Source organism: Notothenia rossii (assembly GCF_949606895.1).
Source record: "Notothenia rossii genome assembly, chromosome: 3".
In the NCBI taxonomy this organism is placed as follows: Eukaryota; Metazoa; Chordata; class Actinopteri; order Perciformes; family Nototheniidae; genus Notothenia; species Notothenia rossii.
This window is the reverse complement of record NC_136901.1, coordinates 18,856,883-18,870,325: the sequence shown is the minus strand read 5'-3', so window position 1 is coordinate 18,870,325 and position 13,443 is coordinate 18,856,883. Positions and strand designations below refer to the sequence as shown.

Sequence of the window (13,443 nt, the reverse complement as noted above, 5' to 3'; positions counted from 1 at the left end):
GTAATGCTGCACAGGGTTCTGTCCTTTCGTATACCCTTACCAGGCTGTGTTTCATACAATGTTAAGATTGGTACATCAGGACTCTAATATGGTTTGAATCAACATCCTTTTAATTTCTTATTGTCTTTCCGACACACTTCTCACCCTAAAGCTTAGCTACTGTATTCACAGGACACTGTTACAGGAGCCACTTATATAACAGCAGCAGCATATGACACAGGCTCGTTTCCCAGTCAAAGGATTAAGCTCATTTATGTAACACTCTTACATTGAAGGGCCTGTGCTGAGCACCAGGAGGACTGCAGCGTCCTGATTGCTAATGGCTGCTCAGCACAATTAATGGATAGTAAGCTAGAGAGAGGACCGCTGGACTGTGGATGGAAGCTCTGTCTGTCCATGCTTCTCTCCTCTTAAGATCACAGCCCCCCCAGGGACAATGATCCCCCCCATCATCTTTCCAACCTGAAGTGCTACCACTATATCATAGCCCTCAGGATAATACAGTGTTCCCCTAGGATTTATTCCAGCAGTGGTGCTGAAGCACGTTAGTTTTATGTTGGAAGATATTTAGTAGGGCTGCCCACTAATAGATTATTGACTATCACTAGTCCTCTAATAAAGCCTAAATCGAGCAATTTTTCATTAGTCGATTAGTTGAAAAAAAAGAAAGTTGTATAAAAAGTTCCGTGCGCTGCATGTGCTATGACGCGTCAGCTGGAAAACAGACTTCATTCAGAGCGGAGCCTGGTCTTTAAATTAATTTGGTCGGGCAGGAAATACAAAGTGTGGATCCTTGTGAGCGAGTAAAGGACATGCAAACTATGACGGTAAAAAGTCTCCTCCATATCCACACAATCAGAGCGCAGCTTCCTGAATGCCAGCTTCATAAAAAAACACGGAGCTTAATTATCCCGACAATAGGGGTGTAACGGTATACGTACCCGTACCGAAATTATTCGGTACGGGCCCTTCGGTTCGGTACACGTGTGAACCGAACGAATATAACGTTAAACGTAAAAAATTGAGACCGTGAACAACTTCTTGGAATTAATCTCAGGTGCTGCGTCGCAGCATTCAGAATAATTTGCTCACATTGGGTTCAACGCGTCATACAGCGACCAAGTCATTTAATTGGACGAGAGGCATACTATGAGAGCTGGTCAGAGGGATGCGTTCAAATTTAGTCAGTAATTTGAGGAACTGTCGAAATGGCGAACGCAGATAAAGTTGAGCTCAGAAATCCTCCAGCATCATTGAAGTCTCCGGTTTGGGAACATTTTGGTTTCGCAGTTACGTACAAGGATGACGGACAAAGACAGGTGGACCGAACCAAAGCTGTTTGTCGGCATTGTTAGACTAAAATTGGTTATGCAGCTGGCAATACATCAAACTTGCACGCTCATTTGAAAAGGCATCACCCGAACTTGAATATCACCGGTACCAAAAGAAAAAAGACTGAAGTGCAAACCCAACTCCCACTAGCATTTAAGCCTCCACCACTCGCAAAAGGTTCAGACCGAGCCAAAGCTATTACAAACGCCATATATCCTGATGTTGCCATGTTAGCAAAGCGCTACCTGGCTGTATCTGCTGAGACATTGTTAGTAGGGGTGCACCGAATGGGAAATTCTTGGCCGAAACCGATACCGAAAATAGGAAACAGTTGGCCGAAAACCGAATGCCAAAAGGCCGAAAATGATTAATATAAATATATATATATATAAAAAATGTATACATTATATATATATATAATGTATACATTTTTTACCAATGTTGTTCAGCTACCTGATTATGGAAAAAGACATGATTATGGCAAAACTTAACTTAAATAATAATCACTATTATGGGTCCATAAAACATTTATTCAGCACTTTTGAATGCATACAGTACATTAATTCCAAGTCAAGTGCATTTTCTTTTCTCTGTAGGATAACTACAACAAAGTGCATTCAGAACAAAGCCAAGGTGCTTTAAAACTGCATAAACATCTAGGTCAGTAGGCCTACAACAAAATAGTGTAAATAAAGACTGTAACAGCCAGGCCTTCAACAACAACAAATGCACCTATAAGTTTGGTAACCTAACGTGTTGTTGTGATGACGTAATCAAAACGCGGCGACAAGCACGGCGCGCGACCATGCTTGCGGCTGGCTCACAGCCAACATGTCTGCCGCTTGGAGATATTTCAAAATATCAGAGAGAGAGGCGCGGATTGCGATTTGTAAAACGTGTTCAGCTGACATTTCTCGAGGGGGTGTAACTGCAAAGACTTGCACCACTTCGGGATTACTCCACCACTTGAAATCAAAACACCCGGACAAATATGCGGAGAATGATCAACGTAACCCTGTTCTCTGACATTCGGTGATATTTTTTCGGTGCTAAAACCCTTTCGGCCGAAAGGGCCTTTTTAACAATTTTCGGCCGATAATTTTCGGTGGCCGAATATTCGGTGCATCCCTAGAAAATATCGCACTGTTTTTATATTCTGTTCAATAGCTTGAAGTTCCAATATTCCCAAATGCTTGTAATGGTAGGGAAAAGTCAGGTTATTTTAGAAATCGCATCCACATTTTTGCGCTTTTTACAATTGAGTAAAGTGTTGCAAACTGTGGAGAAATGGGTTTTATTAAAGGAAACAACTTCAGCATTGTTGAAGTGTTTTTTATGAGTTTGAGCTCCACGAAACTACATCACACAACATCAAGGCCACCTGCTGTATACTGTCATCTACACTGGCTTGTGTGAGGAAACCTGATGACACAAGCAGAAGAGAGCAGAAACTCAAACAGCGGTCAGAAGTTAGGTTCCCAATCACAGGCTGGACAGTGGACACCCGAAGCTGAAGGCTTCCAGTTGAAGTCAGTTCAATGAAAGTATTGACCAGTCAGACTATTTAAACCTTTAGGTTGTACAGACTTTACCTGCTGCTGAACATTAAAAAAAAAATGCTTTGTAAACACTGAGTCAATGTTAGTGTTATTTATGTATACTATTTGTAGAAAATTGCTTCTATTTTGAACAAAGGACATGTATGTACAACAATTAATTAAAAAGTGAAAAAACATATTACAAACCTATAACTTTCATTGTCCACCCCCAATATTTTGAAAGTGATCCACTAACAAAAATAGCTTCTTTATTTAGCCCCGTATTTTACATAACGCCAGTTTCTAGTCTAAGCACTCAATACCATTGGTGACAGTGGTTTCAGAAAGCTGTTGCTGCTCACATTGAAAGCCTCTCTGGTTAGCGAAAAAAAGCAACACTAAGCCACTAATTGCAACGAAGTTGTCTGCACGTGGCAGGGGAGAAAACATACTTTGCTATCTGTACGAATTGTTGATTGTGATAAGTGTGTGGTTGGTATAGATACCATGAGCAAAACACCCTGTGGCAGTAGCTTTTGATTTATTAAAGTGGCTTTTACCTGCATTTTATTCCTGGCACGCTCTAAAAAGATTCCAAGAATCAGAACTGAAAAACAAAACAGAATTTGGTCAACATTGTTTAAGACACAGGAAAATAGGTCGTATGTACAAAGTAGGGGTGTTGAAATTAATCGTTTCTAATAGGGGTGCAACAACTAATCGACTTAATCGATTAAAATCGATTACCAAATTAGTTGCCAACTAATTAAGCCGTCGATTCGTTAGTGACGTCATCACGTGTGTTGTACGCGCCGTTAAGCTCCAACGTTATTGGTCTTTTTATCTGGAGACATTTAAAAAATACATGTCATGTATTATTGCTACAAAAACATTATATCGCAGTCTTAGTGTCGCCAACTCGTTTCTAACATGCAAAAAGACAAACAAATGCGTCTATGATGTATTTTCGATCAGACGAGATCTCTCTCCCACGTCTGTGTTGGAGGGGGCGGGGCAGTTTACACACACGCAGCTGCTACATGCAGCAACACACTGCGGAGATGGCGGAGAGAACGCCTCCGAGGTGTGGTTAAACTTTACCCGTCTCAATTTGGAAAATGCTCATTGCCAAAAGTGCAAAAAGAGTTTAGCATGTAAGGGCGGTAACACGAGCAATTTGTCTAAACATTTAGCAAAAGTGCACCACATTCAGACGGAGGAATGCACCGGGTTCGACTGTCTTTCTAGTAGCTCTGTAGCCCAATCCACGAGTAACGTTTCCACGTCAGGTGTTATTTATGCTAGCAGCAACACACGGAGTTAACTACATTATACAAACATGGGTTAATGATTAGAGGTAACTCAGTTATTTATTTTGTTAAAGTTTCAGCTATTCTGTTTACAATTCTGTCATCACATTATTTAATACGATTTGTTAAAACGTTGTTTCTTTTGATGTGAAATATTATTTATTTAATTTAAATAAAAAGCAATGTTAATTTTATTCAAAATGTGTTTAGTTAATTTAATAATATATGTATTTTTGAATCAAATATTCATCTTTATTGTCTTCATTTTTAGTTTCCACTTGCCTAAAACAACCTCAAGCTAAATCTAAAAAGTTGATGGCTAAATAAGAGCGTTTGAGAAATTGTGCAAGGCATACAGTAATAGTCCGAATAGTTGATTAATCGTTTCATTAATCGATACATTAATTGATTATCAAATTAGTCATTTGTTGCAGCCCTAAGATGCATTGCAATGCGGACGATTCTGCATCAATGCAGTGACGGAACATAATTGATCATAGCGTAGTGACGTTGCCTCTTTAGTTTCTGGCTGCGGCTGGACAATAACCTTTTTTCTTTTCTTTTGTATTGAATAATGATATCAATACATTATAACAAGGCATTGATATGCCCCACACTCCTGAATATAAAGAGTGACAGGTGAAAGTGACACGACAGGGTCCGGAACAGGGGGTTTTCAAAGTCTTGGCTTTCAGACTATTCAAATACTATCGCAGTCTTCAAATTATAAATACTTAAATAGTGCGTGATCTAAAAAAAACAAAAACGTATATACACTTAAAAAAATGTTAATCTCTGATTGATGAGATATGATGATGACTTAATCTAGGGGTGGGCGATATGTCGATATATAAATCGTCGAGACGATATTAGGTCTCCACGATATACCTTTTCAGAGATATCATATCTATCGTGATAGTACACCAGGGTAGGGCTGAACAATTAATCGATTTTAAATCGAAATCGCGATTTTTAAATGGTGCGATTATCAAATTGCAAAGCCTGCGATTTTTTTTCAAATGTTTTTCTTTTTTGTGTGTCAGTCATCCACACCAATCAGAAGTGCTGTGCTCCACATGTAGCAGCCATTGTTAACCAATCAGAAGTGGCCCATGATAGAAGGTGATAGACAGATTGATCCAATCACCTGCCAAGTATTTTTGAAAGTGCCTGCCCTTTCCAAATGGCTTCCAATGGAGCTTTCCTAGATGGTTTGGTGAAACAAACCATCTGAGTCAGGTTAGTAATGCTCCATCACATGTTTCTATTACAGGGTGAATCTTAAACTTAAGCTTGACTTTAAAGCAACCGAACGGAAGTTTCATGTAAGTTTAGCTCTTTCACTCGTAGCTCAGGCTGCGGGGGTGCTAGAGACGGGAGCACGTTGATGCGACCTTCCTAGCCGGAGATATGGCCGCATTTTACAATAACCTTCCATTGGGTCGCTTAAAAACAAATATCGCAAATCGCAATATTTGTCAGAAAAATCGCAATTAGATTTTTTTACCCAAAATCGTGCAGACCTACACCAGGGTAGGATTTTCATGAAGGCCGGTCTGGCCGTGAAGCCCCGAAAATAATTGTACGTCCTACGGCCACCATGGCCTGCGTTCCCCTGATACTGTTAAAATCTCGAAGTTGCTTTAAAAGCGTCAGAACAGTGGTTTCTGAACTGCGTTATGCTGCGTTCACAACGGACGCAATGCGAATATTCTCACCCTAACTGCTGGAGTTTCACCGCGGCTGTCAGCTGTGTCTACTCCTGTCATTCAAACAGGACGCGCTGGAGAGGGGGCGGGCTTATATCCATGTAAATACTGTGGTGGAAACCAACTACGACAAAATTAACCTATTTTACCGTGATTTAATTGTAATACACGTTTCAAAATGATGCCGAAGCAACTAAATACTGATAACGGTTAGTAAAAACCAAGCTGTCTAGTCAGGATTCAGACAGTATTGCACTTCATTTATTGTCTTGGTTGATTCTGTTGGCTTATATTTTATTTTATCAATAAGGTATTTATATTGTTTTTCCCTTTTGAAACAGATGTTCAGTTATGTTAAAGTCTTTGATTGCACTTCAAGTCTAAAGTTTACATTTTAATTGTTTGGCACTGACTTTTCCTCATTGATGTTTTATATTTTAGTTCGTTATGTTTTACTCTCCTTTTCATGTTTATTGATGTTACATCACTGCTAGTGCTACCTAAAACAGAAAGTTAATTTTTATACTGAGAAACTGCGACTTGAATATTTTATTTTATTTAGCGAGAGAGTGCACTTTACTTGGTGAAGAAACCAGTGTTAACGTTTGTTGTGTAGGCCTACCTACTTGAACACTGAGGAAGCCATATCAAAATTCCTGTTGAATTGTTCATTCAGGGATTCATTGCAGAATTAAAACCAGCTTGAAATGGTATTTTGTCTGTTACTCCTTTTTATTTTAGTTTTTATTATCTTGTAGGTGGTTGTACTGTTAAGTAACTTAAAAAATAACCATAATAACTGAAATGAAAAAATATCGTGATAAATATCGTCTATTGTGATATTATATTTTTCAATATCGCCCACCCCTAACTTAATCTCATAAATTCATTGGATTTATGAGATTGGGGTAAGAGTAAGACAGAGAAATGTAAGTGTGCACCCACATGCAGTATTGTAGTTTTGATATGCTTTTGTAAATACTCCTGTTGTCTGCTGTGTTCAGACTCAAGTCATGTTTGTGATGTTTCCCACATTCAGGACATTCAGTGTCCTTTTTTTGAGCAGAAGACAGTTGCTAGAAGCTGCAGCTAGCCTGCAGAAGCATTAGTTTTGTTTTGAGGATGGAACAATTTCACACACAAAATATAGGGAGGCTAGACCTATACAATTTATTTATTTAGCTTTTCTCAATAATAAAAAAGGGACTTCATATTTATCTGACTGCTTGTATTAATTGATGAAAAAGTAGCCATGTGCAGTTATATAGAACCTTGAGAATGCAACACATTGCTCAAATCGTTGACAGGATAATCGAATTGTGAGACCAGTGAAGATGCACAGCCCTAGTACAAACGCTCACACTTTTAACAGAATTTATAACATGAGTATTCAAACCGGTGCTGTATCATGAAGCTTGTAACCACTAACTCTCCTCTTACAGACAGCCAATGGGAACGTGGAAGCGAAGGTGGTGTGTCTGTTCAGGAGGCGAGACATCTCAGGCAACCTCAACACTCTGGCTGACAGCAATGCACGTGAGTACTAACCACGGAGCTCCGCCTCCTCCCAGCACCCCTTTTCCGAGCAGCTCTTCAGCTCTTTTGTTGTAAACTGCTCCAAGGCCTCCTTCTGGGGTTAAAGTCACACCTCCACTTTCTGTGTAAGGCTTTGCTGTAGGCTGGTTTGGAGAAGTCATTGTTTTCTGAACAGTTGTGTTTGGGCCGCACCATTTGGAAAAAATAACTTCTTGATGATGATTTGCGATAAAACAGGGAATGACCATTTTTAAAACATTCACATTATTATTTTCAAAAATGCAATAAAAATGTACCAAACCTGTTTTTCTTTTAATTAAGTCTATGTTTAATCAATTCAGAATAATATTTTCACAATTTTAACCTTTACCAACTATTGCAACTCCTGCATGTTAATATTGCATAAGTCCAGAAATAATGGTCCTGCCTAAAGCTGTGTTTATTAGTTCTTTAGGGCTGCAAGGTTTGAACGATACATTTAGATATTGCAATTGCGATATGATTCACAGTATTGGTGGCATTGATCAGTTTTATTTATAATACACTTATCATCATTGACAAATGTACAATGATAATCGTGTGATTTTCTTTCTTTTTATTTGTATTTATTTAGATCTGTACCAAACGATAGAAGAATACTATTTCTTTATTCCAAATGGTATTCTAACACACATTTAGCCTTCAACAAATATTGCATTTCCTGCTATTTGAATATTGTCCTACTCCATTATGCAATAAAACACATCTGTTGACTACCAAGATATATAGGTTTTAAATGGTGGTCATAATATACATTTGTTTAATTTATCAGTATGTATTAAAAAAAGTTTCTTTCTTTCTTTAAAGTACTTGAATTTGATGACTACTTAGATCCTAAATCCACCCTGGCATACTGCCTTTCTTTGCTCACACTGTGATTACACAGCTTCATTTATTTATTAGTGTCATTTTATCAGCTATTTTATTATAATGTTACTATTAAGAATCAAAAGGCCATGCTAGTTTTAGTCATATGCAGTCAGCCTTAGGGCTGCACGATATTCGAGAAAAAAAATTGACATTGCGATCCCCCCCCCCCCCTGCGATATGAAAACATACCGGAATTGAAGAAAAGGCAGTTTTTTCCCGCAAACCATCCTTTCTTGAACTTTAATGCTATTCAATTGGTCTTTTTTTAACTATATTTAACCGGATGAAGGATTTTAGTCACAGACGTCTGGATCTTAAGTTATCAGAGCAACAAGCTGAGCTAGCTCGGTTAGCAGCGCCGACCTGCCCTGGAGAAACACATGAAACTACTTTATTCAGTGTTTTTACCTTTAATCACCGGGTCCGTTTGCTTTGGAGATTTGATTGTGATTGGTGGTTTGCTGTCACTCACTCAAGTACCCCTGACATGAGAGCCACGCACGTTTTCCTTTTGTAGCAAGCAGCAAAATAATTGTAACATGACGTAAATATAGAAATAAATATATATATATTTGTAAAGATCGGACGTCCACGTGATGTGAATATCGCGCATGCGCATATCGCGATTATCGTCACGACACGATATATCGTGCAGCCCTAGTCAGCCTTATCCAATTCTAGTACACGAGTCACGTCTTTGTCAAGGAAAGGCATTCAAATATTAATCTAGTTTTAGTCGATAAAAGCACTTTACATTTTAGCATCAGAAGATCAGTTGACAAACATGTTGTCAGCATCTGCCTCCGGATCTTAATCTGGCCCGCGCCCTCTCGTAGGCTGGCAGGGAAAGGCTCGGGTTAAAGGGGACTCCCTGCAGGGAGGAGGGGGGCACAGAGTGCCAGTGGTCTTGGTGTTCACTTCCTCCTTCTACTGTTGTAGAGCAACTCTCCATTAGACCTTCACTATAAATGATTCAATCATTTTGAATCAGGATCTCCACTATTTGGAATACAAATCCTGTGAAAAATAAGGTGTTTGCATAAATTGTAATATACATATTTGTACATATTTATTGTTGTAATATATTAAAGGGGCCTTATCATGCTTTTGGGGGCTCTCCCTTTCCTGTAGTGGGTTATATATGTTTTGTGCATGCTAAGGCTAAAATCCCTGAGTTCCTCCAGAGGGAGTTTATCTCCCAAACTGAACTTGGTGATGCTTATATAAGTATTTTAGTCTAATTTCATTCTTAAATGGAGCGACTTTAACAAATTCCAATTCCCCCCTGGGATCCAGTATTGTGATTCTAATTCCTAAATTTGCTAGTAAACAGCTGTTATTTATATACATCACATACATTTATTGAATATAACATTTTTCCAGCTCAATTCAAGGATGTTGGGAACCATATAATCACATTTTAAGGGAGTAAAATATTCTTGCACTAATTTCCTTGGTGAAACATACCACTGCTAATTAAAATAATATCTAACTATAATTGTCAGGAGTATTGTGTCAGGATGTTGCTGCTGGTGCAACACCTCGGAGCCCAGCTTCTGTCTTGTGTGTGATCAGAGAGCCAAGGAGGTGGTGGGCTGGTGATAATGGCATGCAGACTACTGAAGCCTGATCACATTCACTCATTACCCCGACACCAACCCCCCCCCCCCCCATACAAACACACACACACACACACGCACACGCACACGCACACACACACACCCACACCCCCCTCCCTCTTCCTGGGCTGCAGTGCTCCAGACAAAGACATCCACACACACCTCAAAATGGATGCATTAAAGCCGCTTTTATTTTTTCATCTACTTCTCACCGCACACACATGGCTCCACACACAGATGCTAGTATTCGTTCACTGATCATGTGTAGACAAGTCTGAGATGCGACTGAATGCAACGATGGCAATTTCATCATGTCTTCGGTCCGCTGGCATCTTGCAATCTTTTGAAGATTTTTAAGGCACCATCCTTCCAAACATGGCTTTGCCTGATTAGATTTTACAGGTGATGCAGTGACATGGATGAACCACAACCGCACACAATTAACTTAACTGCCACATGTATAGTGTTTGTCCCTATTTCTATGCAGATTTTTTAATAATGCAAAGCATGAAGTCTCCAAGAATACAAAATGCCCTGTACCAGGTGGTTACAATAAAAACAATGTTGTGGTTCCTTGAATCCTTGATAATCGTTTACTTTTCCTTCTCTCAATATCTAATAACTGAGATATCGCAAATCTAGGCATCCCAGCCAACCAAAGATGGTAGCATGATGAGGAAGGCTCTGGTCACATCATAGGGAAGAACTCTAATTCAATAATTACCAGACTCTTGAAACATTGACAGTGTTTTATCTACTTTTCTTTTAATGTAGTGCATTTTTTAATACAGCACTATGTATAGAATGATGTAGGAACGAGTCCTAAAACCCTGAAATGAGTAAGCAACTTCTGGTTTCCTTGTCTCGAAGTCAGTGTTTTTTTTTAATGAGTTTTTCTTTTGGGGAAATCCCATTGGATTTTATCGTGGGACCCCTGCGATGCTAACTTATGGGTTGGCCTAAGAACTTACCCTTCATTTTTTTTTTTGGAGTTATAAAAAAGGTATTTTTTAATTAATTAATTGTACTGTAAATCCAAATAAACAGGGCTATCCGCAATTTTTTTTATTACAAATGTACTGTGTCATGATAGACCGTTACACTTGTATAATTTAACATATTTGTGATTGAAATTTTAGCCCACCCAAAACTGCAAATGCTCTCATCGACTCCTTGAATCCTCGGTCCTCCTGTAGTGACCCGGAAATGCATTTCAGCGCGCCATGTTGAAGGACATCTAATTTCTCTAAATGCAAATCGAGGCGCTCTAATCGAGGAGACACTGATGGGTCCTCCACGGATGTATTTCCGGCAACAGTGATGTTTCAAAGAGTCGTGACTCACGGACGGACTGATTTCAGCCAATGACAGCTCTGCATGCATCCCCTGGATATTATTTTATTAACTGCTTTCATTGCGACGCAATGTTTACACTGAGAACAGCTGTGAGGTCCGTGCAGAAAGCAGAGCAGTGTGTATAATATATATCCCGTGTAGATGCGTGTTGTACAGTGTGTAGGTGCGTGTTGTACAGTATGTAGGTGCGTGTTGTACAGTGTGTAGTGTTGTACAGTGCGTAGGTGCGTGTTGTACAGTGTGTAGTGTTGTACAGTGCGTAGGTGTGTGTTGTACAGTGTGTAGTGTTGTACAGTGTGTAGTGTTGTACAGTGTGTAGTGTTGTACAGTGCGTAGGTGCGTGTTGTACAGTGCGTAGGTGCGTGTTGTACAGTGCGTAGGTGCGTGTGTACAGTGCGTAGGTGCGTGTTGTACAGTGCGTAGGTGCGTGTGTACAGTGCGTAGGTGCGTGTTGTACAGTGCGTAGGTGCGTGTTGTACAGTGCGTAGGTGTGTGTTGTACAGTGTGTAGTGTTGTACAGTGTGTAGTGTTGTACAGTGTGTAGTGTTGTACAGTTGTACAGTATGTAGTGTTGTACAGTGTGTAGTGTTGTACAGTGTGTAGGTGCGTGTTGTACAGTGCGTAAATGCGTGTTGTACAGTGTGTAGGTGCGTGTTGTACAGTATGTAGGTGTGTGTTGTACAGTGTGTAGTGTTGTACAGTGCGTAGGTGCGTGTTGTACAGTGCGTAGGTGCGTGTTGTACAGTGCGTAGGTGCGTGTTGTACAGTGTAGTGTTGTACAGTATGTAGGTGCGTGTTGTACAGTGCGTAAATGCGTGTTGTACAGTGCGTAGGTGCGTGTTGTACAGTGCGTAGGTGCGTGTTGTACAGTGCGTAGGTGCGTGTTGTACAGTGCGTAGGTGCGTGTTGTACAGTGTGTAAATGCGTTGTACAGTGTGTAAGTGCGTGTTGTACAGTGTGTAAATGCGTGTTGTGCAGTGTGTAAATGCGTGTTGTACAGTGTGTAATTGCGTGTTGTATAGTGTGTGTTGTACAGTGTAAGTGCGTGTTGGTGTAAATGCATGTTGTACAGTGTGTAAATGCGTGTTGTACAGTGTGCAGTGTTTCCCCTACCATTGTCTTGTAGGGGCGATGCGCCCCGCCAACGGAGCCCCGCGCCCCCCCTGAATTTCAAGGTGTTACATTTTTTTTATATATAATCTATATCTACTGTCACTTTTCAAATTGAACATGTGCTCTTTTATTAAAGGTGACCTATCATGCAAAATGCACTTTTGTACATCTTTTATACATGAATATGTGTCCCCGGTGGTCCGGGGAACTCACCAAGTGTCAGAAAACACAACCCTCTCTATTTTCCCCCATACCCAAATCTCTTAAAAAGGGGCTGCAACGGATCTGATACAGACTGATCCAGATTTGAACACTTCTATGACGTCACAGAAGTGGCGCTACGGCTATTGGGCCAACTCCACCAATCAGGAGGAGACAGCCACGGACATTGCCGTTCGAAAACGCTGGAGACGCTGTAGTTCATATGCCAGGCCTGTAGATGGTGCTGTTCTCACAGAATCAGCCCATGCAAAGACATTGTTAAATTGAGCGAAATGAGGAATGGCTAAAATACATGATCCGTTTGGTATTTTGAAAAATAAAAAGTATAAATATGCCTTATAGGTATGGTCCTACACTATATTATTCAAATATAGCATGATAGGTCCACTTTAAATCAACTAAACAATTTCATTTTAAGTTGTGAGTTTAGTGTTTTTGACCCTAAGAAACACTGATGCATTAATCAATAACAATAGTCCACAGCTCCTCTCTCTGCTCCAGAGGATTTAAAAAATATATATCCCAATGCCACGTCTCTTTAAAATGACCGCTCAGAGGAGAAGATTTTTCATTTCTCTAACCGCCTGCTGCTTCCCCTCATCGACTCCTCCGCTCGCATCTCCTGTGGGCGGGACTAAGACACGAGGATAGGAGTCGAGGAGGGGAATTAGAGAAATGAGAAAGGCCCATTGCGTTACCCATTTAACAATATATTAAAGTTAATTGAAAGACAGTTCTTTATTGAAAAGAAAATCTTTCACGGCCACAAAGCCCCAGCCGTGTGTGGGTTGTTTCCAAA

General features: G+C 40.0%; 1 protein-coding gene across 3 annotated transcripts in view; it reads left to right on the top strand.

Moving 5' to 3' along the window:
• Positions 1–13,443, top strand: part of mta2 (metastasis associated 1 family, member 2) — a 42,282-nt gene that overhangs the window by 10,416 nt on the left and 18,423 nt on the right. For all 3 annotated transcript variants that reach the window (XM_079670890.1, XM_079670889.1, XM_079670891.1), the window contains exon 3: positions 7,332–7,425. In XM_079670890.1, coding sequence (XP_079527016.1) covers positions 7,332–7,425 — 94 coding nt within the window. The remainder of the gene's footprint in view (positions 1–7,331; positions 7,426–13,443) is intronic.